General features: G+C 43.7%; 1 protein-coding gene across 1 annotated transcript in view; it reads left to right on the forward strand.

Moving 5' to 3' along the window:
* adgrv1 (adhesion G protein-coupled receptor V1) overlaps nt 1-27,822 on the forward strand; it is a 65,986-nt gene that overhangs the window by 35,577 nt on the left and 2,587 nt on the right. The window contains exons 79-91 of the mRNA XM_068760950.1: nt 3-120; nt 201-372; nt 467-709; nt 1,308-1,715; nt 1,806-1,978; nt 2,103-2,349; nt 2,471-2,610; nt 3,377-3,537; nt 3,625-3,725; nt 15,494-15,610; nt 18,209-18,387; nt 20,356-20,513; nt 23,747-23,868. Coding sequence (XP_068617051.1) covers nt 3-120; nt 201-372; nt 467-709; nt 1,308-1,715; nt 1,806-1,978; nt 2,103-2,349; nt 2,471-2,610; nt 3,377-3,537; nt 3,625-3,725; nt 15,494-15,610; nt 18,209-18,387; nt 20,356-20,513; nt 23,747-23,868 — 2,339 coding nt within the window. The remainder of the gene's footprint in view (nt 1-2; nt 121-200; nt 373-466; nt 710-1,307; nt 1,716-1,805; nt 1,979-2,102; nt 2,350-2,470; nt 2,611-3,376; nt 3,538-3,624; nt 3,726-15,493; nt 15,611-18,208; nt 18,388-20,355; nt 20,514-23,746; nt 23,869-27,822) is intronic.

The following is a 27,822-nucleotide window of genomic DNA, read 5'->3' on the forward strand; positions in this document are numbered from 1 at the left end:
AGGGAGTGACTTCCACAACGGCATCGTAGGGTTTAGTCTGAATTCTCTGACGGGACACGTCCTGGATGAGGATTCAGAGAACAAAACGGCTCTCCTCCTTCTGCAGAGACAAGAAAACAGGTAAAACGACACTTTGGTTGAACATTTTCATTCATAACAAAAGATAATGATTAAGGTTTTACCTTTCTTCCTCTGTCCAGAGCCTTTGAGGATTTGCAGGTGTTCTGGAGAGTTACCTTTAGCAGCACGACGCTAACGCTTGTAAACAATGGCGTCGACCTAACAAAGCAGCTGCTGCAGACCTCAGGAACCGCTCTGTGCAAGAGAGGAGAGATCACCTGTGCCCTCACTGTAGAGGTTGAGGATGATGAGGTAAGAGGAAGGCAGAGGTCCTGTTGGAATTTTGCCATTCTTGAAATCACTATAATGAGGATAGCATAATGTTGACCAAGCTGTATTGCTGTAGGAGCCAGAGAACCAGGTGTGGTTCTTTGTGGAGATTTACCAGGTGGGTGCTGGTGCCATAATCAACGACACCACCAGGTTTGCCAACATAACAATGGCAGAGAGCGACGATCCACAAGGCATTGTGTACTTCGCTGTGGGCCACAGGCTGCCCATCGCCACCCTGAAGACCACAAAACTCAGTCTCCAAGTCCACCGACAGGGCAGCACTGCTTCCGTCACGACCGTTCAATATCGCACGCTGGTAAGAGTGGAAAGAGCAAACATTTGAATGATACCGCAAGTTTACATGATATAGACCAGACAGACATTTCCATTTAGTACTTCTTGCCCTTTCCTTCAGAAGGTGGCCCTTGAATTGTTTAGTGCGGCTACACAGTTCGTATGACTATATTATTGATAGTCATGATCTCTCTGATGTCATTTGGTTCTTTTTGACTGAGGCATCTGGATCAAAGGTTTGTTTGCACCGTGTCGTTCCAGGACATAAAGTGTTGTCTGGCATTCTCACTGTTTGATATTGGAGATCAAAGTGAGAGCGCATTCAATAAAAATCATTTGTCTCTCACGACAAGTTATGTTGCAAGGGATTTGATTCTGAACCAAAGCCCAGACCTGTCCAAAATAGTGGGGACACTGTATAAAATGTCAATACAACAGAATGCAAATGATTTATAAATACTTAAATTCATTGGTACAAATACAAAATGTAAAAAAAAAAAAAAAAAGCTCCCGTTTTCTGCACATTGAAGCCGTATCAGAGCGGATCCTGTTGAGTAAATGAGAAATGTCATTGCTGAATGTGATCATTTGCATTGAGAACCTTCGTTGTATTCCTCCAGGAGCTCCTCAGAGATGAGGTGTTGGGTCCCGCTATAATCCGGCCTGCTAAAGCAGGGTTAGACTTCCCTAAACAGGAGGGGCATCTGACCTTCCATGTGGGCCACCGTAACTCTTCGTTGGACATTTATCTCACGCCTGACCTGGACTCGGCTTTGCCCACGCCGAAGCGTTTCCAGGTGGTGCTCTTCAACGCTACAGGTGGAGCTAGGGTACACCCACAGTTTGGGCTGGCTAACGTGACTCTGGTGTCAAATGCGGAGAGTGAGGCCGTGTGGATCTTACTGGACCAATTGCACCAGCCTCTAGACCCGCCCACGTTGAACCGGGTGCTGCAGGGGCTATTGGATAAGGTCATGGCGCCTCTAAATAGCGAGCAGATGACCGCTGTGCTGGAAGGTCTGGGGAAGGTAAGAGAACAAAACAAGAATGCCAGTTGAGCAGCCTCCAGCTGATTTGTAGGAAAACTTCATCCATCTCTTCCTCTCTTTCTGAGCCAGGTGCTAGCGGAGGCAGAAAGGGTTCCCTTACAGGAGAGCAGCCACAATTTGACCTATGACCTGCTATGCGTCTTAGCTAATCCTAGCAGGGTTTCCACCAGAGGCCTTAGCCACCTCGCTGATGCGGCAGAGCGATTTGCCTTCAGCCTCCTCATGCACAGTGAATGTGAGATGTGAGTGTCTCTTATTAAAACGCATATTTTGAAATGAGAACGTGTCGTCGAATTGACCCATAAACACGACCTGGTGTGCTAGCATGATAAATGCTATTAGCAAAGATTTTTTTTTCTTTTGCAGAAGGATGTCCGTACTGGAAAGATGTCCGTACATGACCATCTCTGCCCTGCAGTGGTACCCCACACAGATCAACGGGCACAAATTCAGGGGCCAAAACGCAGACTTCTTTCAGCTCCCAGATTCCCTTCTGCCGGTGCCGCCAGGCCTGACTGCCAACTGCAGCAACTTCAGCCGGATTCAGCTCACGGAGTTTAGATCTGAACACTGGTTTCTTACCAATGATACCGCCATTGCTCTCAGTGGGAAGGTAGGGGGGACTTCGACTGTGTATTTGTTTCTCTTGGAAAATACTTTGGGTCAAACCCCCCCCCAGCAGGTGGCAGTATTACACCAGTATAAAGTAGCTCTCCTTTTCTGTTTATATTTAGGTTTTCTCAGCCAGCCTCCAGGGCAGAGGGTCACGACCCCTAGAAGATGGCAACGAGGTGGTGTATCGCATTCACACCACCGGTCAGCAAATTAAACCAGGCCGATCTGGTTGCCTCCTCTGGAACCAGACCACGGCGAGGTAGTCTGTCACAGAATGCTCCTTTTCAAATGCATCAGCCATTAAAAATAAACTTCAAAGAGCAAGTTGACACTCATAATGTTCCTCCATAATCAAATGATGACTGCAGTTTGGTTTGTTCCTTCGGTGTTTTAGTATTTATTTAACTCTTATTAAGTTGTTTATAGCCTGTATCTGATACTGTACATATAAGTACATATGGCTTGCAAAGATAAAAGTCAGAGCACAGCCTGTGGTCATGCGGGGACTCCGTACTTTGTGTTTCATAGTCGTACATTCAGTACGAAGTCTCCCACTCAGATTTGTTTTTTGAGGACATTCCTGGGTTGTGGGTGGAACACGAGCAAAGAATCGTCAAGTTTCTTCTTTTCCTGGAACAGTTGATGTAGCCCCAAAATGAAGACAGATGAGAGCACAGTATGGAGGGAGTGCAAAGGTCACAGAGAAGGGCTGACAAGGGATGCCCACTGCTACAATATGTCCGTTATATCTTCTCAGACATTTTCACTCTCAACCTTTAGAATATTTCTTTGTGACTTTTTTTTATGCATATTGTTAGTAATCTCTATTAGCAGCAGAAGGAGATATTAGGACCTCGGTAGCTCATGTGAACGAGCATCATGCCTGTTTAAAATGTTATTTGTTGATGAACGTTTGCCCATCACATCAGCCTTTGTGGATAGGTTTACCTGTTTACCTGTCTAAATGGTAACCCCTATGATAATGTTTCTTCTCTCCTCTTCCCATCCTGACCTCTCACTCCTAGCTGGTCATCGGATGCTCAATACTGCAGAGTTGTGAAGGAGAGTGGGAACTACGTGGAATGTGCCTGCTCCCACTTGTCCATCTTCACAGCCTACGTTGAGTTTGCAGCTCTTGCGTCCTACAACGAGGCCTTCTACGCTTCTGGGTTCATGTGCATTTCAGGTGTGAAACACGGCATCCACGGCCAGTTATTTTATGGATAACTTGTTAATCTATGCTTAATATCGCTTCCCACCTCTTCCTCCTCAGCTTTGGCGTTGGCCATTATATCCCACGTGTTGTGCTGCCGTTTCCCCATGTTTGCTGCCAAACTGCTCAATCACATGATGGTGAGCTGCCTCGGAACCCAGGTAATGCGCCGCCTTAAATGTTGTATAGGACTGGAGGGCTCTTGTAATGCTGAGCTATTCATATTCCCACATCATTCACTTTCAGTTCTTTACGTTTTTACTCCGGTAATTTCTCTGTAAGGGCATAAATGCCAGGAATATTGGGAAACTTTTGCAAAGTGTCATTGAGTCATTCATCTCGGTTGCATGGATCAGCAGCTCACACACATAATACATGCCGTGCGACACACACACCTTCACCAAACGCTCACGTCACACACACATTTCCTCTTTTATGTTCACAAATGTAAAATATTTGTGGAAACTGCTCACACCTGCAGACATACATGCATCGTATTCCACCAGTGAGTGGACACATCACAGGTATTGCCTTGGAAAGGTGCATAGACATGAACACACATCACCAATGCTATTGGTTGCGTAGCGTGCGGGCTGGTGCATCCTGACAACGCAACCATGCCCCCGCACCCTCGCCCATTAAAAACGCAAACTGTCCCCTGAGCAATGAGGGAGATGGATAGATATGTGGCTGCAGGTCAGTCTCTCAGCTGGTACCAACTGTGTGTGTGGCTGTGTGTGTGTCGTGTGCGGGACTGGTAATTTTCCACTGGACCCCCCTCTCTTTGGTTGACAAACAAGCCACTACTAAAGCACACTGCTGTTGGGGGCCAACCACCTTGGGCCCGACATGTTTATGGCCCAGACAGAGCCCCCGAACCTAAAATGATTTTGGATGGAAAATTCCATCCTCTTCTGATTCCTTGTTGGCACTGTTCTGCACATTCGGGCTCTCTTCCTCGGACGTGCACGTCCATTGTTGTTACACTTTGTGGTAAACATGGCCGTAGGGACCCAGGGTGTGTGTTTTATTTCAACTTTCACGATGCAGAAACATTAAACATTACATTCACAGTTAAAGAGTTTCACAATCTTTAATAATTCATAATAAAATGTATGCACATCGGTGAGTAACAAGAGAAAGATGCATGATTTAACTAGCACAGACCTCCGCCGAGCAGCTCATTCCCCTCGTAATTGGATTTACACCGTCCACATGGTGATCTGGATCACCATCAAAAGGTTCTAAATTGTTCTTGGTATCTTTATATACCAACCATAAAAAGTACAAGTGAATCAGAGTTTATGAGTATTTGTAACAGATCTTTGAATCCGTAAATGGAGTTTTCAATGTTAAAATAAAATATTTTTTTCCGTACACCATTCTGGATCTGATCCGGATGAAATTCGGTGGTGAGATAGATGCCCCCCCACCCTATATGACAGTTTTACAGATGTATAGTTCCAGCCCCACCCGCTTGAGTGAAGACAAACCTTTTCTGCCAAAAAAAAAAACTTTTAATGGCAAACACAAGATTCCTCGTAAAGACATGATGACGTGTAATTGATCACAGAATATTCAGATTACAGTAACACCATTTGTTTGCTTGGCTATAGCATGCCATTTGCGGGCATCTGACAAATCAGAGCGAGATTATTTAAATGCAGTTTTTATGAAACGACCAGAGTGAAATTCTGCAGCTTTGTGGAAATTCGTGACAGAAACCTGCTCATGCCCTCCCATTGATTCGAACTGTAAGGGCTGGCTCCAAGCCCCCCTCTGAGGGAGGGGGCACTCCATCTGTGTTGGCTGTAATTAGTCAGTGACACCGCCCTCTGTGGAGAGAAAATTAAAGTTGCCAGCTTGATTTATTTCTCTCTGTAGGAGCCGGTAGATACAGAATAATAAATTCCACCCCTCAAAGGGTGATGAAGGGGAGGGTTTGATTATTTTTCATTTTACCTAAACCCCGACAAAACATTTCACACAGTACAGCGCTTCCTCCTGCTTGTTTCCAGGCGTTGCGTAATATCGTGTCTAGGATAGGATAGTTTCAATGTTAAATCTCTTCCCAGAGAACCAAAAAAAAGGTCCTCAAACGGATAAATGGTTCCCCCGTATGCTAGGGTTCTGTGTGTTCTGGATTCATTGTTCTGTTGGAGATCACAAGCTGGTCGCACTGAGCCCAACCCAAATGAGATGGTGTGTCGCTGCCTATTGTGGCAGTGCCTTCATATTTGAATTCCACCAGGCGTGTCGCCAACAAAACACCCACAGACTATCACACCTCCTCCTACTGGTCCCATGGGGAGAACCTCGGACGCAGATTCCATCTCGTCCCCTTTTGTGCATCGCAGACCGAAAGCACAGATTTACACTGATCTTCCTTGTGTCTCTTCGTCGGCCTCCCTCCATTGTGGTTTCAGGCATGAAGGTCTGACTCATTGAGTTCTACGAAGCATCCATGACGATGTAATCTAGAAAGTTCTTGCCGACCGACCTTCCTGTCTTTGAGTCATGACAGACTGTCGTTTCTCATAACTTGTCCCTGACACTGATGGATTGCTACTGCTGTGGAAAGGTAGCTGCTGATTATGAATGCTACTTCGACTTAAACACGTGAAGCAGAATCCCGCTAATCCTGTTTGACACCCGTTGATTGAGAAGCATTCCAGACGATCTTGTGAAGTTGTTAAAGATAATAGCAATGGCCATCGAGGAAAATGCTTCTACAATGTAGGAAACAAAAGCCTTTGATGTGTCCAGATGTGTGTGTGTGTCTGTGTGTGTGCACATACGTATGTCTCACATTATAGCTTGTGCGGTGACAGTCTCTGGCCAGCAGTTTGTCCTCCCTGCAGCAAGACAACTGAAGATTGTCTGTGTAGAGTGGAAATTTACCCAGTCCGTTTGTACTATGCCTCACCTGATCTTATGTGTGTATGTATGTTAATGTGTGTGTGTGTGTGTGTGTGGGCTTTGTGTGTCTCATTATGTTAGGGCTCATCAAACAACCAAACAGTCAAAACTCACGAAAAAAAAGACCTTTTTTTGCCACCAGAAGTTCACCTTTGTGTGTTTTGCTTCCTAGTTCATCATTTAGTGAACGATTTGGCTTCAAGACTTTGTTTGTCACCAAAATATCCAGTTGCAGACGCCAAACACAAAAGAAATAGAGAAGCTCAAACACAGCGTGACGTCAAATGTTCAGAACAGCCTCACTCCAGGCTCAGTTTATGGAGAAAAAAAAAGGTTATCTAATAATATAATATCGAACAATATGTTAATAATAATAACCTTTAAATCTACATGCAAACGAGTTTCTTTCTACCAAGATTGGTCATTGTTTATCAACCACCCCGTCTAATAGTTATTTTTTTACGCTTGCGTTTTAGGAACAAGGTAATAGTTGTTTTTTTAGAAACCAAAATTCCGTGCTTTTGCTTTCAGTCATCATCGGGGTCACTTTCTATTCCTTTTCTCAGCCTTTGATTTGGTCTAGAGAAAACAAAACCCCAATTCCAACGATGTCCACAGGCTCTCTTTATCAGGAAAAGATGAAATGTCTAAATGTGGTTCTGTTTTAGAATTTCATGCCAGTACCAAGTTGTTATATAAACGGTACCATTTTAAATATCGAACTCCATCTCAGTGGTGCTTTTTTTTATGCATTACTGATACACATTGCATGTACAGGTACCTGTGTGGGAAAGGAAACCCCATCTCGCATCCCTGTCACAAACAAAACACAAAGTCAGCCGTTGCCACACTCGGTGAAGTGTTTCCCCCAGTGGCCCCAGTGCTTTATTCCAGTATCTGGGAGGTGTTTAGGTGACTCTCAGTTCTGGTCATAAAGGATTTCCTGTTAGCACTGGGACTGGATCCAGCATTCGGACGTCTGCACACGCATAAACACTCGCCTCCACCCCTGCCGTACAGCCCCTCACATCCTGTCTCTGGACAGAGTGGAGAAGCCGTCTTGTTGCTGTTGGGCTTCCTAAAAGGTCTTGTTTTTGGCATACGTGTCCATGCGAGTGTGCACGCAGCTTCTCAGGGGATGTGCGTCTTGCGTAATGCAAGACATTACCGTGTCCCTCGTAAGATCAACAAGTCTTTGCAGATTAATTGAGCGAGTCTGGTCTTTCTGAGGAAGTTTGGATATTCCGATCATCACCAATCAATCACGAAGGAGTTTTCTCTGTCTGTCATCTTCTCTGGTTGACGTCAGAGAAACATGCTTTCATATTTTCTGGTATTATAATTATAAAATAAAGCACGCAGATGAAGCGTTTATGCCATGCTCAGAGCTTTACTTTCTGTCAGTTGGAGCTAATGGCAGGCAAGTGATGTGGGGGGGTTGGGAGTGGGGGGTGTAAAGTATCGGTCATGGCCTATGTTACTGTGTGTGTCTAGACGGGACAGCTGAGATAAGAAAAAGACCTCTGGGGAGACTCACATTACGCACTACTGGCAGCTCCAGCCTCGAGTCCTCTCCTCTTTAATTGATTCATCTCCACTGAAGGCTACAGAGTCGTTCCTCTCACTGTTCACTGCGACCTTGATGCGCTTCAGTCAGAATGCAGGGTTGATCATGCAAATTAAAAGATGTATTATTATAATCCATCCCCCTACCCCTCTGACTTCTTCCTTCTCCTCTCTTTTAAGCTTTACTTCACAGAATGAGAAGTTCTATTCTCTGCCCGCTTCATCGTTCTGGCTGCATCTCTTAGCTGCAAAAACAAAAAGACAGTCTTGCTCATCACTACTCCTCCCTCTCTCTCTCTCTGTCATTGCGAAAGAGGCTGTGTGACTCATCGTTCTGAGCAATGGCAATACTTTTGTCGTTTTCTTAAACTGGTTACAGACACTTGACTTACTGTCTCAGATTCATCGCACGTTTTCTTCAAAGCATAATGAAACCAACCGCTGCATCACGTCTCGTCGCTGTGGTTCCCTCAAGGCTTAAATTATGTTTTCTAAAACTGTTTGCGCGAATATTGATCACCTGTTGGATGTGCTCTAGCCTGATCATCTTCTTAATCTTGGGCTGGTAAAGCCTAAAGTAATTTATGTAACTGAGTCTCGAGTGACATACTGCGTAGCAACGAACAAGAATTTAATTATTGTCATATAATAGACTCTTTAGCCACCCACACACAGTTGCAAAAACACTTTACAGGCAGCAATTGTTCACAAAAGTTGATTATTTACCAGAGTGGTCAGATGCTAATCCTGTCTGGATTGCATCATCAGGTTGGCATCAGGAAGAATCATACACAGGTGCAACTATCTACTAATCCAAGATATCCATGAGGTGAACTACCGGTATATGAAACGTTCAGGTATTAAGTGAGTTTGTGCAATAAATGATGGATTAATTTACTTGCGTCGTATTGGAGGTCTTTGTCATGTGCATTTCCTGGTTACAGGCCGGTTATGGTCACCAGGTTCTCAAAGTTCTCTCAAACTACACATTGTGCTCCGGCAGACTCTGCACCATTCGGACTTTGGTAGTCGCCTCTCATTTTTTTGGCAAACATGAGCTGGTGACCCTTGCAGCTCTACCATGAACTTTCCTCTATTTCCATAAAAAGCACAGCAAACATTTATCTCCTGCTTCTTTTTGACAATTTATATCTGTTTATCTGTTTAACCCTTCTGTTGAGCTATAAAAGTGTTAGACTCAATGTAAATCCTGCAAGTCGTCAATGACGACGGTGGATAATCTTCATTGCTGTTTATAAAGTGTGAATAATACGTAAAAAAAACACTCACCTACATGTTTCAGACTCTCTTTGCAGTTACCGAATCTCTGAATAAATCAGATCACACTTAGCAGATATCATTTCCAAAGATCCTGAAGCTTAAACTCCGGCTTGTCTGTTAAAAGCCATATGTGTGTTTATCTAATATGAACTTCAGCCATTGGTTATGCAAAATGAATTCTGATTCTGTGGAGTCGTTCAGTTTGACACGTAGGACATTATCAATCCGGCTTCTGATGCTGTGAAAGATAAACAAAGAGCCTGCATCTCTCAAAGTCCCCCCTGCATCCGGCTCTATTTCTGGAGTTCGACCGCTTGTATTGGATGACCTCCATATGTAAAATGCGCTTTACCCAGAATCCAGCAGGTCAGGAGAGTTGCCATCCAGCGTGATGTTTGCTTTGTTTTTCTAGGTTAGGTTAGCAGGATGAGTCACAGTTGTTTTTGGCACAAAGTCTTTTTTTTTATATTATTTGAGGTATTGTGATGCCTGGCGAAATACAACATGAGGGAAAGACACAGAGCTCCTGTGATGCCTCCTCATTTCCTCAGACAATCAGGAAATGTTGAAGGGAGGAAGGAAATTGCAACTGGTAATCAAATAATTCTGTATCTACAATGAGGTCTTTTGTTCTCCGGGCTTATCAGCAAACTGTGTTCCGTTTGCTTTGTCAGTTTGTTTTTAGCTTCACTCGAATCCTGAAGCTCGGTCTCATCCTGTGCATAATTTCGTAATTAGCTTTGTGGCTACAACAGATGAACACGGACAAACACAGACATGTGCACACAGAACTCGTGGCTGTAGATGTACACATCCATGCCACCGTACAGTATACGCTCACAGAGCTTCTGGCATGGCAAAGACAGCCTCAGCCTTCAATGTGGCCTGTAGGAGTCACTGTAGCTCCACACCCAGGTTCAACTGCAAATGTGAAAGCAATACCCATCAATGATTGGCCGACACTCCTCTTTTTCTGACCAGGCCTTTTTGGAAAAACATCTCGAGTCAAATCTTGTCTCTCTTATTTCCTGAGAATGGATGTAAATGCCAACGTTTAAGCAGTCCCTTAATGTTTTAAAAACATCTGGACAGCCAGTCCATTGATTTACATGTTTGATTCAGAATTGTTGCCCTGTTTATCATCAGAATAACACTTCAAGGCTGGAGCCAAGTCTTCCCAGCATCGTGCTAAGTTAGTCTAGCTTGGATTGTTCAACGGGGCCATGGAGACATGCGGTGTGCGATTGTACAGCTGTGCCTCCGAATGGGGGACAGACTATATAGCTTGATAAGACTCTTCACATATTGATGGACCCAACGGCCACCCATGGACTGAAACCAAGAGCTGCTGGGGGTGAGCCGGTCTGCGTTGAAGGGATTGTTCCCGGATTGACGTCCAGCGGTGGATGAGGATGTTTTAGTGGGTCTTGTAGGGTTCTAATGATTGGAATCCACCTATAGGCTGTTGGAGCGTCATGAAAGATCTTTTGGTGCAGATGTGATCCAATAGATCGCCATACAAAGATTTTCATTTGCTGTCTTGAAGCACGCGTCTTACCTGTGATGTATCGCCCATGGCGCTCACGATTATATCAGCATGCATATGTGTCAGAGCAACATGTCAGATCTTAAACCTTTCCTTTTTTTTAAATCTAATTCTCAATTGATTGCATGTGAAAGTAATAGGATGGGGTGAATAAAGAATCTTAAAGGCCTTGAAATCCACAGAACTAGAACATTTTCACAGCATTACTCAAATAGTACATAACAAAATTTGACAGCGGCCATGTTCAACATGTTCATGATATTTTTCTGCATGGAATTCCATCTAGTAAGTGAAGCTAGCATGAAACAAGGACATTCAAAACTCAAACCACGGCTGCAGACCACTCGAGAGTCTATTTCTGGATCGGTGCACACCCTTTCACAAAAACACTATAGCACATGCGTCCGCACAGAGGTTTGTGGTGGAGCAAAGTAGACCCATTGAGTGTGTGTGTGTTGAAGGAAATGACCTTGAACAGCTGTCTTTTTATACGTGTGTGCATGCATGTGTGTGACCGTCATGCTTTGCAGCCCGAAGACTTCTGCTATCCAGATGAGTTCAGGTCGGACGCCAAAGGAAATTCAAGATGTCGTTTAAAAGACGCCATGTGATCGAAAGCAGCTGCGAGTTTTCAGCAGCAGACAAGCGTGGAGGCCTGCTGGAATGCAGCTAAATGTGCTTTATGTGGGCGGAACTGCAGAGATGTGTTGCATGAGAGCTTTAGTATGAACATATTCCACCTCAACATTCTGTACAGCTGTAAGAACGTGGACATAGGGGTGCAGCGTTGGTCCACTTGGAGACGATCCGTCCTGGGGTGGCATCCTGCCAGCTTTGAATGGCTCATTGTAAAAACAGCAGAGCCAAAGTAATGCCGGGTGTGCTTCGCTCTGGGTATCTCTGTTTACAAAGTACTTGTGACACTAATTCAAGATTCAAGATACTTTATTATCATTATGCGAACATAATAAAATCGTGTGGAGGCCCAATTCAATAACTTTTAGCTTCTCTTCACCACATGCTCCTCATGCCACCGACTATCACCTATTGCTCTGTCGGCTTAATTCCATACATGGAATGAATCAGTCTTTCCCAAAATAGGTAACAAAGGTGCCTGGTATCGTACGGCGCAGGATACCCATGACATTATTGGGGCGTTGCGATGTGCGCCTACTTACGTCTGATTGTTTGAATGTGAAACAGACCTACTGGGAGTAGATGTTTATTTGCCAACAGTCGTCTCGGCAAGTAAGCCTCAGTCTGAGGTTCAACCCAAAACACCAATGAACTTTACTTCTGCATCCTGACATCATGAAACCGGCCGTGCTGTCCAAAAAAACCCAAACAAAAACAAACACTTAGATAGCCGCTTATCACATATACTCTACATATGGATGTCAGCAATGCTCAAAATGACAAAAACCACAGCTGAGGTGCCGCATGACATCCTGGGCTCATCCGTTTATTTTATTTTAGCATGTTCACATGTCTCGTCAGCAAATTCTAAACGTGTCTTTCTTCTCCAAACACACTGGCCGACTAACCCAGCTAACCAGCCAGCTATCCCATGCGCTTCCGCACAGGAAAAAAACCCGTCTCGCATAACCCGAGAGCCTGCAGCACGTGAGAAGACTGTTAAAGACGGAGCAAGTTAAGAAGATAAATGAATGGTGGCAATGCAGTTGATTCTCTTTCAGGCGCCTCACTCATTTTTTTTAGGCATTAAGTATGTAGATTTAAATGTAAAGGCTGTCTTAGCTAAGGTTTCTAGCATTCAATGAGACGATCAGCTGTGACTGAGGCGCCGTGGTATGGCTGATTGCGATGAAGAGTGAAGCCGACTGATACGAAGGCAGTGCGTCAGAGAGAAAATGATGAAGTGAGCAGTGTTTTTCTCTTTCTGGCGTTATCTCTATCTGGATAAAGGCGTAGCTGGAAACACCCAGGGTGCAGGCTGAGGCTGGAACCAGCTAGATCAGACTGGTAGCTGTTAGAGGGGGAGGTGGGGAGAAAGAGGCAGCCGAGGGAGGAGGGAGAGATGAGACGAAGCGGAGCAGCGGATGGAGAGGGGTATAAAAGAGGAGGGAGAGAAGGGAGGCTGGTAGAGGTGTTTAGAGCATGAGTCTAGATGGGTAATCTGGCAGGCAGACAGCTCGGGCTGCATTCCCTCAGTGATGTCATGCAGGAAGTTGCTATTTTTAGCCAACCTGGTACTCTGAGATATGTTAGCCTCAGGTCACAGCAATCGATAAGCTGCATTTAAAAAAAAAAGCTTCCTGTTTCAGTCTCATCTTTATGATGTAATTTGTCAACGCCATTGTGCCGTCTGCTTCCATATCATTTACTTCCACTGAGTTCAAGTATTTTGTTTCTCTTTGCAAATGTTGCACAAAGATAAATGCAATCATTCCCAATGCAAAAACGTGCATTGGGAATGCTATTTTCTTTTGTAAATTCTCAGAGGCATATTTGATCGGCAATATTCTTGACAACGGAGTAATAAACGAGTGTCTTTCCGTAATTACACATGTGGGTTTTGTCATTTGTTCATTCTGACTCAAGAACATGCACATTAAGCACATTACTCAGACATGACTTGTAGTTAGAAACTTGCAACACTTCCACTCTGCTTGTAATAAATCTGTAGCCCAGGGGCCTAGACAGGTCGACTCCACGGCACTCTGCGAAGGGGGAGGAGTCCCGAGGTTAAAAGACATTTTAGTAGATAGGGCTTTGGCCCTGTTGACTCATCACTGTGACAGGTGTTCATTACTGCAGTGCTGACATTTACCTGTTTTAGAATAAAATATACTAAACGATAGCCTCCGTACCTGTTGTGCTAATCTGTATCAGCCTTTATAGCGTAAGCAGGTCGCTGACGAGTGAAGGAAATGACATCTCACAAGTGACAATGAAGTAGGAGGCTGTAACCTGTTCGTTTTGTTTCGGGGCCTTCAGCTATGTGTCACGTAGCGGTTGAGCATTGTGCTCAGTGTAATTAGCTCTTTTTTAGTTACAGCCCATGCAAAACTTAATTAACTCAAGGTTAGAGGAAGTTAAGGGGATCTTCATCCAAAATCAGAGTCTCATTTTGAACGGATCTTAATCTCTCATAAGAAATTTGAAATTGTCTGAAACTATTCAAATGTTCTTGTTTTTTATTACGTAACATTAATTATTTATGTAAAGTAATAATTCCTCACTCAGTTTCACGTCCCACCCTGCAGTTATTGAAAGATACTGCTACTGGCTGCTAAAGTAACCGCTGATAATTCATCCCATCCATGTTTGCCCTTTATGCGCACACACGCAAACAAACACACATCTATGTAGGCCTACTGCATGTTTGATTATGATCATTTGCCATCTGTCCCGTACTCACTTTGTGCTCAGTATTGCCTTGCTAGGATAGACGGTTTCTCATATTGTGCCTTCGGCCAAATAAAAATAACTCGGCCAAAAGCACACAACTTTGCCGATTTAAATCTTTGTTCCCATAACCTACCTGAATGGCCTCTTCTCTTGAACATGACCCCAGGCTGGGCACGAGTTTCCTTCCTGCGCCATCCCTCCCACTCACACCCGGCAGGGCTTGGTGAGGAAACTGACTCATGATTGTTATTTTTGTAGAAAAGGCCCTGACATGTTCCACGCGGTTACCGGGATGACACAGACGGGATTTGTCAAAACTGGAAAGTCCAGGAATGGTTATTTAGGGGTTTCCTTGCTGGTCTTTAAAGTGTCAGCAACTGTACTACATGAATGAGGGAAGCATGATGCTAATGGGAACCATGGGGTGGCAGCGACAGTATATATTGTTGTTTTGGATATAACAAAAGCTCATCAGGTCTGTCGTCAAAACCATTTTCTCGACTTAGTTGTGGCAGATCTCATGTCTGTTGAGGTAACAGAGATAATTATTGTATATAGAGGGTAAAGAGACGCAACAGAATTTAGCTGCTAAGCAGATCACCTACAATGGACAAAATGTATGTAATATACGAGATGATGGCGGAAGCTCAGCAGGCTGGCGGTTGTGTAACCCTTGAGCAGCAGCTGCTTTGGGATCGAACTCCATCAATGCCAGAGGTTGGTGAAGAGAAGCAGCGTTTCCTGCTGCTCCCGTGAGCTGTCATCAGTCACATCACATTACTATTTGATTTTCAGCCCTCTCTCTCCGTCTCTTACGCATTCAAAGCTGTTTTCTGCAGAGATTCCTCATTCAGTTATTTAACGCCCACACATTTGTACAAATCTCTGTGCATGTGGGCCGATTCGAAAGGAACAGGTTGCCGTCTCTATTTCTGCTCCGTGTCTGCAGGTCTGTCCACACAGGTCTGCTTGATGAGATATTGCTCTCATGACAGGCGACGTGGTCTGAATTCTACTGTTGATGTTAAAAATGCATGAGTGGTAAATCGGTGGAGCAATCCGATCCACTGACGCTGCAGGAAACGACTGTGCCTGTCTGCGAACGAGCACGTCTTCTAAAAAAAGCACATTTCTTTTGCACACATACTGTTTATTCTATAATAAAAAGGTGCTTCCCCTGGTTAAAGCATGAAAGGCTCATTTGCACCCCGCCATAACTAATTAAATGTCTCTGTGCTTCTGCAGATCTGTTTCCTGGTATCAGCTTTCCGTGGACGAATGTTTTCGGAGGACAGCTGTGCTGCTCTGGCGCTCTTCTCTCACTACTTCTACCTCAGTCAGTTTTTTTGGATGCTTGTACAGGTAACAGCATGTCTAAATTCATGTCAGCTGAAACAATCAAGCACCTTGTGATGTTTAACCTATTTAAAGAGAGAAGGTGACGCCCACATAAAACCTTTGTACCTAAGGACACCTGTGGGTTTTCCTTATATCATGACTGAATTGGCAGGAACGGTCCCTCATGTGGAGCATGTGCTTTTTATGTAATAACTACTTAGACCTCACTCCTGCACCACGTGGGCTGAGGCGGGTTTTGATAAGAGGGTCAGATAAACATACCAGAAACCCGCCTGACATGATCCCTGACCCTAGCCTGGTACCGCTTAGTGACACCTCACCACAGCAGCTCCTAACTCCACTCCATCCTTGACCATTTCCCTCCAAGAACAAAGGCTGGCATTCAAAGACCCAATTTGCAGCTTAACATTTGCACATGAAAGAGATGTTCAGATTTATAGTTCAGATTGTGGCAGAACTAGGACTGACTGACTTCTAGAAAGCGACACTTTTTAATCTAACAAAAATAAATCAAATCTATGCTACACATGATGGCGTAACAGAAGGATTTTTGTCTGCCTTTATAAACCTAGACAAAAATGAACCCTTTAGTTTAGACTCTATAGGTGACTATAGATGCCCCACGGATGGACCCGTTACCTCGTCTGATCCCCATCATCCCATCCCCAACACATAGAATAGTCTCCAAGGGTGCACAATTTGCTAATAAATTTGGTTTTATATATTTTATCATACTTAACAAAAATCTCTTTTTGTCAGTGTGGATCACTGTATAGTTTCTGGACTATTTTTAGCATAATGATTGATTTAGCACGTGTTAAAGTCACTGACGTTGTGAGTAGTTATCCATCCATTACACACAAGCAGCATGAACATCATTTATATATATATTTTTCTTACAACTCTGTACTCACCATGAACCCAACAATAATCTCTTTAAATCATTTATTATGGGTTAAGATGAGGTCTGCTGCGCAAACACCATAACCCCGGCAGTACCCCAATAAAACCCTGTCACCTGAGAAACCCTCTGGTGATGCCTCCCTTCTTTTTGCAGCTCTCTTTATTATTTTCATCACTGCTGCAACATGTGACGTCTGTTAGCGGCCATAATCATAGTTGATATAGTAGATATAATCTTTCCTGGCACGTACGCTGTTTTTTCTGCCGTATTTTCAGATTAGCCCTTTTAATAAGGCAATGGGATTGACCACAATCAGGTATTACAGGAATAGAGTCGTGTTGTGCGTGCACTGTGTGCATTTCCTTTTTAGGGCCGTCTGCCTACATCTGAAGGGATGAAGGTTCTGGCTAAAGGCTTTCGTGTGGCTTAATAACTGCTAATAATTGGATTGGTTAGCCAATTGGTAGTTATGAAAACATAAACAATGGTTTGCCCCAGATGTTGATTTAACTCAGAGATTGGCGTTATCTCAAACTGTCCTGCTTATTTTCATAGCTGACAATATTTATTGATGATGATCTCACCGCCGCCACTATCGGATAGCCGCTTTCAGCTAAATGGCTGATGTGCACAGGCGCCAGCAAACTATCTCAGACATGAAGTCTTCAGATCAATAACTGACGAGTGTGTGTGTGTGTGTGTGTGTGTGTGTGTGTGAATATGCTCTGGCACATTGCCAGAAAGCAGCAGGTAATTGACTCAATCCATGCTGACTTTTGGTTGGAAGCAGACCTCAGCTTACTGCGAAGGTGCACATATTACATTAGAATACAGAAAAGCCACACAGACAGACAGCTCTGTGCTCTTTTCCCAGCTTTGCAGTGAGATGTGTGATTTTGATAGTTGTTTAACATTCAACAGGATCCACACGCTGCTTCTGCTTCAATTGCACTTTAATAACCTTAATTTTCACGAGCATGGAGCCAATCTTTAGTCTCGTTTTCGCCACTCTGTCTGTGTGAATTGTGCATTTATGTAATGGTTATACAATGTGTTTATTGAGCGGTCGTCACCCAATCTACTGCTCTCATTAGCTGCCTCCCGCTGCCCTTTGTGCAGTTCTTACGTGCTCAGACAGATGGACGGTGTGAAGTATTATCAGCTATTGTTCATGCCAGCCGTTGCATAATGTTTATTGCTTTAAATGGAAGAACAAATGCTGCTCTGGTATTTATATTAACGCTTTAAATGTACATTAAATCTACATCAACTGTAAACTTTTCAGCCTACATGATGTTAGATGGAGTAAAGGTCACCAAAATCGAGTTTTATTGAATAACGAGGTGCATTTTAGGCGTTGATCTATTAAAATGTAAAATTCGACTTTGCCCTTTTGTGCTTCGCAGCTGCAGCAGTTTGAAAGTGATATAAGTGAAGATATGTGATCGTGGGTTGAAGTGTTTGCACCAGGATAAGACATTGTGTCTGTGTAGCAGCTAACGGGTGTTCAAAAAGGCTGCTTATGTAACAATGGAGGGTTTTAGTGCTTCAGATGGATCAGACTATTAAAGCCTGCAAGATTACAAAGCAAACAAAGCTATTGTGGGTGTGATAAAAGCGAGGTCGTGTGTGTGTTTACGTGCTTCACTCACCATGAAATCAAATGTCCTCACAGCAGAAACTATACGTCTCCACAGGGGGTGAACTTTTGGCAAGTGCTGGTGATGAACGACGAGCACACCGAGCGCCGGTACCTGCTCTACTTCCTGTTCGGCTGGGGACTTCCTGGTCTGGTCATCATTTTCCTGGTCATCGTCTTACTCGGCATCCAGGGATGGAAAATACACAGTGTGTACGGATTGGTGCAAGGAGATGTGTAAGTGTTACGGTGCAAAAAGGCAAGCGGCAAATGAATTTTATTTAATACATAGATGTTCAGGAAAAATCTTATATGTGAAAATATTCAAATCAATGTTGTATCCGAGAGGATAATCGATCACCTCGGAGTTTCACCGTCAGGCATGCGATCTCCTCTCCACGGCGATGATGTCATAGCAGACTGGCTGCACAAAACACATGATACAAAATGCGCACGACCGCACCCACATGATCTGCCATGCGGCCACAACGCAGGTCAAACGAGGCCTTCGGAAAACGAAAGGAAGGCGAAGTGACTCGTGTGTTTTTCAGAAGGTGAATAATGAGTTCTTACTTCTAAGCGGTTGGGAGTCAGGCTCAGGTGAGTTTCTCCTCAGGCTGGGGTTGAACAAACAGAAAACACCTGAGCCACCTCGCCACACAGACACCTGAATCCTGACTTTAAAGAGGGAGGAACTCAGCACCGGAATTCTCCAACACAATTTTCTCACTGTCTTTGTTAAAGTGTTGATGTATATGCGTTTAATGTTTGATTAAGTTTGAATCTAACATTAGCTAGTGGTCTTAGGTGTGGCGGCGTGCTTCCTGTTTGAGGGTGGCTGGAGGACAGTGAGCGTACACATGAGACGTTGGAGGGTACAGAGGAGTATTCAGTTTCTCTGGAAGCGCACCTTCCTCTTTGGGGGAATGAGACGGCCTTTGAATTTCTTCTCGCTCTCGCTCTCTCTCGCCTTAGGACTTGTTTTCTCACAACTCGGTCCATCTCAGTTTCAACTTGCCGACGTGCAAAACTTTGTCAAGTTGTCTGACAACTTGACAATTCAGTTTATTTTCCTTGTAATCATGTGTATTTGTCTCGTACTTTTATATATGCTAAGGAACGGAATAATAAAGTATTCTGATTGTGATCAGTGACATGATTAGAAGTTACACATTCCTTCAAAACCCGTTCCTTCATTGTGTTTTTTCCATTACATTTACGGGCCGTGTCTTTAAATACAATTTAAATCATCTGCATTAAACCTTTTAAATCCAAGTTGTCAAAGGTTGCGTGTGTATTGAAATAGATTCTATCCATCTCATGTCTTTCAGGCCCACCTGTGGAAATGTAAATATTTAACGTCCACATCCTGCAGCTGTGTTATGTAATTTAAAGTCACACCAATGTGTAGATTGATTATTTAAATGAATATTTGCTTTGATACACTGCTGTGTTTCTACAGTAGCCTTAGTCTTAGCTCGGCTTTTGCTTGAGTTGGTGGCGTTCAGTTCAGTCTGCTGCCTCACCACTAGTTGGCACTAAAGCTTTGACAGTGGACGTTTAAGAAAGTCATGGTTTACTGGTACACAATTATTTTTAGATTTGGTTCAAGGCTTTGACCTTAAATCACATTAACCTACATTACTAATATGCAAAAAGAAAAGAGAACACAAATCCTCTGTAAAATTGCTCAGTTTATCGTACAACCATGAAGTCTGTAAAGCAGGCCGCTTGGTAATGTTTATCTAATTTGTCTTGTGAAACCTTCAGTACAGTAGGATCTCATCCTCTCAAGGACGCAGCGGCAGAAATATCCGTCTTCCGGTGTGTTTACGCTCACATGGTCTGGCTGCCTGGCTGGGACAGGGTGATGCAATGCTTTTATTTGGCATACCTGAATGATGTTATGGCTAGAACAGCTCCAGTCAATTTCCAGTCCAGCTTGCGGCAGACTCCTATCTGCATCTCGTGCTCCCACCAAACCAGGGGCCGAGCTTGTTGTGTGAAAGAGACAAAGTATACGAAGTTACAATGACGCTGATGTTCTCAGAGAAAAATAATTTGTCCTGGTTTTTCATTAAATGGGGGGGAACAATCTGGCTTACTCGCAAGAAAAGTCCGATCGGAGAAAGAGAATCCACTTGATGTTGTCGTTTTCTGGTTTCTTCAAGCCGTCATTCCCATTTCTCCCCATCCATATTCCAGGTGCTTCATCCCAAACCTGTATGCAGCTCTGAGCACCGCTGTGCTGGTTCCTCTCATCTGTCTGGTGACGGTGGCAGTCATATTCATCCACATCTACCAGGTTACCCACCAGTGGAAGGCCTACGATGACATTTACCGTGGACGAACCAACAGCACAGGTACACATTCTGTGCACAAAAACTGCAAAGAAGGCAGTTACATGTGAGATTTGGGAATGTGAGCTGTTGTACTTGCATTTATTGAAGTAAAAAGATTACATTTTCTTCAAAAATAGTTGTCAGAATCACTTATTCTGAACTCAAACAAACCTCAAAAACATTTAACCAGCTGTCTGGAGGATGCTTCCGCCCCTATTTTTGGCTGTCGGCCTCTATTTGAATATTGCAGATTCTATCTCTGTTTGATGTGTGTGTGTGTACCCAAAGGATTCGTAATGCAAGAACTAAACAAAAGCACTACCTGCCCTTGTTTCTTAAATACTGCTGACACTCACACTTTATTTCAGCCTTTGGCTTTGTGGAAATATTTCACTGAGCAGTTTAAAGTATTTCTACTGATTTCCAACAGTTTCTGCAGCTTACAGGGCATCGCATTCTTAAAAGTGTGGAAGCAACCTCAAACTCGCAGCAGTATACCGATAAGCGTTTAAGAGTTATGGTCTGTTGCGTGTATTTAGTGCAGCCATCCACTTTGCCCACACATGGAGATCAGTATCCCACAGTATCATGCCTGTAGAGACCATCGGTGAGAGTCAGCAGACTTTTGGCTTGTTTTTCCCAGTCAAGGCCGTCTAATGGGAAAAGTAAAGCCTGAATTAATGCCACTCCTTAGGCTGGCAGGCCATTTGCCTTCACGCCGTGTGTGGCCTCGTATCTGAGTTACTTGTGTGTGTGTGTGTGTGTGCGTGCATTATGAACAGGAGAGCGATGCTTCCTCATTCACAAACCAGTACAAAGGCCAGCCTGTTAGATTTATACCTGACAGGAGCATTTTACTGTCGACAAGGTAAATAAACAGAAAGGAGTGCATTTAGTCATAGATTGATTTTCTTTGTTCGTTTTTGGCAGGATAATACCAATACATTATGTTGCTCTTAATGCAGCGAATTCCTCTGATCAGTTCTTTGACTTAGTTTGAAAGGTCACCGTCCCGCACCATGCAATGGTCGGACAACAAATCTATCCTGCAAAACACATTTCTTCACCTTGATGCCTTGATCAGGTGTGCTTTTCAATGCTCCTATCATACATGCTGCCTTCCTACAGTGAGTTATGGACACATATCAACGCTCCATGGATATTTTCATCAGATTTGCCCTTTTAAGAATCCTGCAAAACCTGTTGCACAGTTCACAGTCAGTGAAATTAAACAAATCATGTAGTAAGTGTGTGTTGCTGGAACCTGGCAAAGATCGGAATTCTGCTATTGTTCCCGTGGCAAAAAACATGACCAAACTAAATGTAGGAATGAACCCAATCAGGGCACAGCATACCCTTCACTTACCCCCAAGGTGTGTTTGCAGGACACAATGTTGTTTTTAAAAAGCAGTGAGCAGATTTCTCAGCAGAGCAAAGTTGAATAACCGTTGCGATCATTAAAATAGAGCTGTAAGTGTTCCCTGGCTTTGCTGGGAGAGCTGAAGGTGTGTGTGTTCAGTATAATTTACAGGATAGTTCAGAGGAAACATTGCTGCAAAGTTGTGTGCACATATTTCCTAAATCCTCTGAATGGCAATGGCAAATAAACCAGAATATTTACCCCTGATTGCTATGCCTATATGTTGTCGCCCCCTCAGAAACAGATCTTTTATGAGCGAGGTGTGTGAGTGCTCAACACATGCTCACTGCTGCTTGTTGTTATTATAGCTGCTGACCTCTGTGATGTCAGCGCCGTCTTAAGTTTCTGCCTGGCTGTTTTTGTTGCGCCCGTGTTCTCCTCTAAGTTTGTCTTAGCTGCACACAGCTAAGACATGTAGCTAAAATAAATCCAACAAATATACCCGACGACATCATCCAGCATCTGCAGCACAGCGCTAAGATTCCTTCGTATGTAATATGCGTGCTCATGCACATGCGAGCATTCATTTCTCTTTCTGTTTCTTGAAGCAGCATCGAGCCAAGCAGCCGGCCAGCGTTTTGCATTTTGCGACTGTTTTAGGAAACCTGTTTGTCTGTGGGAGCTCTGCCCTGTCCAGAGACTGGAATGTGCTTACAGGGTTGGGAAAAGAGAGAAAGAACGTGTGAGAAGGTTAGGTAAAAAAACAAAACAAAGCGTGCACCAAAGTAGGATCAACACCCAAGATTTGGTGCAGAGAATGTAGGTGCAATATAATGATACTGAAGCAATATAAAGCAATTACCAGAAATATTGACTTCCAGGAAGTAAGTCTCGATGGGAAAGAGAGGCTTTACGAGAAGAATAGCTTGGCTCAGCCAGGGGAAAGGTGCAATGAGATGAAGGCCACAGTGGAAGTGGCACCTAAACTCGCTGTTTCCATCCAGCTCGTGAAGGGAAGTGAACTGTACAGTCTGCCCTACATACCAGCAGCCAATAGGACTGTGACTCAGCAGTGTCATTTTGACTCTCTGGTTTTTCCATTTTCCAATGGAGGATCAGCTAGTCAAGTCAGGACATTCACAAAGTGCACATCATCATCATCTAAGGCAGGCATGGGCAAACCCAGGCCCGGGGGCCATATGCGGCCCGTTGGTCTTTTTAATCCGGCCCGCCAAACTTCTCCAAAGTATATCATTAAATAAAATTGTATTATAATTAAACCTCATTCATTTGACCTTTTTCCTGTAATGCTACCTGTAAAAGGCCAAATCCTTTCATGCAATAGCTTTCATGTGTCATTCATATTAGCTCACACAAATACTCCATCCATCTGTTCTTGGTCCGGCCCATCTGTCAAATTTTAGAACCTATCGTGGCCCGCGAGTCAAAAAGTTTGCCCACCCCTGATCTAAGGGAATCCAAATCCATCTGCCCTTACTTTTATAAAGTCTGAGGCAGTCTTTACTTTTATTTATGCTGTGTGACTATGTGATGTACAGCATCAGTCCTGACAGAAAGTAGGTTAGCAGTGACACCAGTTACTATTGGAGAGGTCAGATTAGAGACACGTGCCTCAGGCCCTCCTGGTGGTCTCGCCTTATCTTAGAAACCCTTGTGGCAGTCCAAATACCGATATCTGTTTCAATGTTTTCCTCTTGATTGGTAGAACTTGCAGCAACATGCAGGGGGAAGATCTTTTTAACTTGACGATACTTGCTTAAGGCAGAAGTCCACATGTGGACGATGTTAATCATATTCAAGGAGTAAATGTTTCTCACACCAACTTGTGCAAATGTCTTTTTTAACCATCATCCGTTGTTCCGTTTTGCTCCAGAGGTGCCGCTGGTTCTGTACCTGTTTACGCTCGCCTCTCTGGTCTGGTTGTGGGCCGGTCTCCATATGGCCTACAGGTACCTGTGGATGCTCATCCTCTACGTCATCTTCAACTGCTTGCTGGTAAGCTCTTTGACTGGTTTACCATTACTTATTTTGTTTGTATATCTGCTCTATTTGTATCATAGTTTTTTTTTTTATACACTCAGTCACCCTTCTTCTATTCCCCATTCGTCGCTGTAACAGAAGGATAAATGTCCAATTTTAATGGCCATTATTTTTCATCTTAATCTAATCATTGGTTAAGTCCGAACTGGTGGTGACGGCTGATGAAAGGATGAAAACTGGAAGGCTTTTGCTAGGTCTAAGTCAGATGTGACCGCAGCATGCAAGAACCAGATTTGCATATTCATAAAAAGTCGCTGCAAGACGATAGGCTCACAAGGAAGATGTGTCGCTTTGCTATTGGACGGATGTGAATGGCTGATATCAGCTGACAGCCATGTTGATGTATCATCAACATGCATCAAAACATCCCCAGAGTATAGGTCTAAAATGTATAAAGTGAAATTAAATTCATAGTAATTGCTTTAGAATATACGAGGCTCTGTGATACTGTCTGGATGAATTTGCATAGATCTCTTTTATCACAAATAAAAGCGGTTATTTGGGATTGTTTGGTGATGTTTCATCATCTGAAAGAAGGATGAAGGCTTTTTCATCCCTCTTTGAAACCCTGCTTTCATGTTTTATCGAGACAGAACAAGAAGACCCTCAGGAGTGGACGGAGTCAATAGTACCACTGTATCATGTCTAATTGAGGCCTCTTTGAATCCCCACTTTTCATTCGAAATTTTGTGTTTGTTGTTCCAACTCTGTCCAAGTTAAACCCCCCCAGCGTTTTACCGTGACATCAAAGTTAAACAACAGAAAATCATTCATGCTTACAGTTTAGACTTAAGGATTCCCGTTGGAGAACATTGTTTGTTCCACGTTTACATATTCTCGTCTCACCTTGAGGTATTTGTTTCAGTCCTTAGTATCATTGCTGTAATTGGTTGTACGTGACTATTGGAGCGTTTCCCTGAGAAGACATGATGTCAAACCTGTCTTTTCTGAACTTTAATGAACTGCCAAACCACCAGGTCTATTTTTGTCATCGCACGCTGTCACACGATGAGCCAACGCTGGGCTTGAGGCATTAGGTAGTGCTGGCATGGCTTCAACTTACAGACGCGCATCCAAAGCCAGGAGTCAGACTTTTATTCAGCGCCAGTTTTGAATCTGCCCTCCTGGCTCCCGTCTTTGGAACCATAGCTTCTTTTATTTCTTGTCCAGTCTGGAAATGCGGTCGCCCTTAGAGAGTCTCCACCTGTCTGCAAAGTGTGCCATAGCAGGTCTGTTTTAAACCTCGGTGATATGTGGCATCCAGACGCAAAAGACAGCAGCGCTGCTCTAAAGTAAACCCCCTGGTTGGTAAGGTGATGGAGGGAGATGATGTCACACTTAGCACTTGTTTATTAGCTTCGGCGGAGTTTGTTCCACTCTGTCACACGGTCAGTTTCTCCAGCTGACCCAACGGGGCAGTGGTGTCTTTTAAAGCTACTATATTTGTTAATAATGGGGCATTTTACATCCTAGTTCTGTGACACTCCTTTTTGTCTGAAATGTTTATTAATGTATTTTTTTTCTCTAGAGACATTTAATTAAGCTGCTAGAATCCTGTAGGTGTTAATTCTGTTCTTTCTCTGGTGACTTTAAAGCATTCTAGTTTTTGATTGAGGTATTTTCACAAATAGCACAAAGTCTGAAATACAACAACGTCTCCTGCGGCCAATAATGTGGAAGGTGAGGAATACACCTTTCATTACATTGTCTCTCCCTCGGCATCAGGTGGGACAGATCCCAAAAACAAGTTTATCTTTGTGTCCACCTTTCAAGCTCACTGTTCTCTGTAAAAAAATAAAATAAAAAAAGATTTCATTATTTTTTTCCCTACATTTTAATCGCAAAGCTCTGATCAAAAGTCAAATCCTCAGGGGGGTTTGATCTCCTTACAAATAATAGAGCATTCATCAGAATGCAACAGACTGTTAAAGGACAAAAACATCGATGCAGTAAACACGCTGGTCTGCCCCAGTTTTCACAGAGAACAAAGGAAAGATGTTTCATGTTGCCACGAGCATGGCTGCGATTAGATTTATGTGTTTTTGTGAGAGAGCGCTTGATTTGTTTAGCTCAGAAGAAGAAGAAAAAAATCTGCTGTGGGTCCATCAAGGAATGAATGAAATATTAATGAAAACAAATGGGTTCCTAATAGACAAGACCGACATTGTACTTTTCATCGAACATTTAGTGATTCATGATTAAGAAGAAATGTACCCAAAGACGCGCATTCTGGTAGAACTAGTTCTGCTCAAAGAGCTGTTTGCACAGCGCTTTTCAAAACTGTTGCACAAACAGACTGGAGCCGAAGGTTGAAATGATTGTCGGCGGCATTAACAAATCCACAAAGGCTGGATCTCTTCACATTCACTCTGCATTCACCCATTAACAAGACCGACTTTGTTTTCACCGCAAAACTTGACCCGCTGCACTTATTGAGAAATACAATGTAAATAGAGAGGTTGTTGCTTCTTAGGATTTGATCTCCTTTTCGTAAATCAATTAATGAATCTCAGTCTTTTTAATATTGGCGATCCAGTTCCCTTTTTCTTTTATCTTTCGTTTCTAAGAGCCAGACCGACGTGTTCGGCCTCGGCTCATTTTTCCATGTGGTTCCACCTCCTTGAGGTTGGAATCGTTCCACTGTAGGTCTCTTCTACAAAGTGTAGTTGTTGTTTCCATCGCGCCGTGAATTTTCCATTAAGGATATTTTTCCGTGTTTACCTTGGCGCTGTTGTTGAATGTTGTTGTGCGGCATTCCTCGCCACAGCTGATTAGTGAACGCCATTAAACAGCCGCAGATGTTGCAGCAGGAGGCCATTATGTGTGTTTTTCAGAGCACTGATTACTCTGCTTGTTGAAAACGACCTTTAGTCTCCAACACGGCCCTGACGGAATGAAACTGTGAGATTGAGAGCACGATGCATTGTGTCCACAAAACTCGTTTCTCATTTCCCTTCCATCCCGATCTGCTCTGGACCCACATCTGTGCCACATCAGGCTGAATTAGAAGAGAATAATCAAATCAGCCCGGCACCACCCCTCATTACCTCCTCTGGCGTCAGCCCCTCTGTCTGTTCCATCTTTCCTCATTTTGAGACATTCACCACGGTGAAGCAGCACCATGTCCCATCACAATTCAATTTCACCAGCGCCATTCATTCAACGATTTTTCCTCATCTAAAAATAGGACGATATCGGTGTGCTTTAATGGAAAAGAACAGCCGAGCTTATATGTTTCCACGCACGCAAGCGGTTGCGGGAAGCATGAAAAGAATTTTAGCTGAAACTTATCTGTTGCTTTGATGAACGCAGACAAGTTTCTCCACACATTCAGCTCAAACCAACGTGATCAGACTCGCATGAGTCAGTTCAAAAGGCTTCGTGGGCTGTTATAACCAAAGACGCGCTAATATTTTCAGTCTGTTTTGTGTTTCCTTGTTTGTCTGTCGGTAGGATTTTGCAGAACATTAATCAATTTCCACGAAATGAGGAAGGGCGTATAATTTACCAGGAAAGTACTGAATCATCTGAATCATGAGGTAGATGCACATTTTATACTAAACGAGTGGGACTCAGTTTTGAGTTCACCCGCCCTGACCTGATGGGCGAGCGAGCTACGCAACATATGCAGAAAGGGAGTTAGAAAAAAATCCGTGTGTCTGCTTGCACACATTCACACGTTTGTGCTTTCACTCTTTCCATCTCTGACTGCCGTCACTGCCAGCTGAAGGGTGTTGAGAAATACAGGACGGCCCTGTAACATTTGACACCCGCGTGTTTTGGGGGTAATTCTCAGGCCGGTGCTGTTTGACCAAGAGGATTCTCTAGGGATGAGGAAGTGGTAGGAAGCAGAAACACCAGAGAAGCCGATGATGTCATAACCCGGCGATGCCCCAAATCTCTGCTGCA

This window comes from Brachionichthys hirsutus, chromosome 4, assembly GCF_040956055.1.
Source record: "Brachionichthys hirsutus isolate HB-005 chromosome 4, CSIRO-AGI_Bhir_v1, whole genome shotgun sequence".
Lineage (NCBI taxonomy): Eukaryota > Metazoa > Chordata > Actinopteri > Lophiiformes > Brachionichthyidae > Brachionichthys > Brachionichthys hirsutus.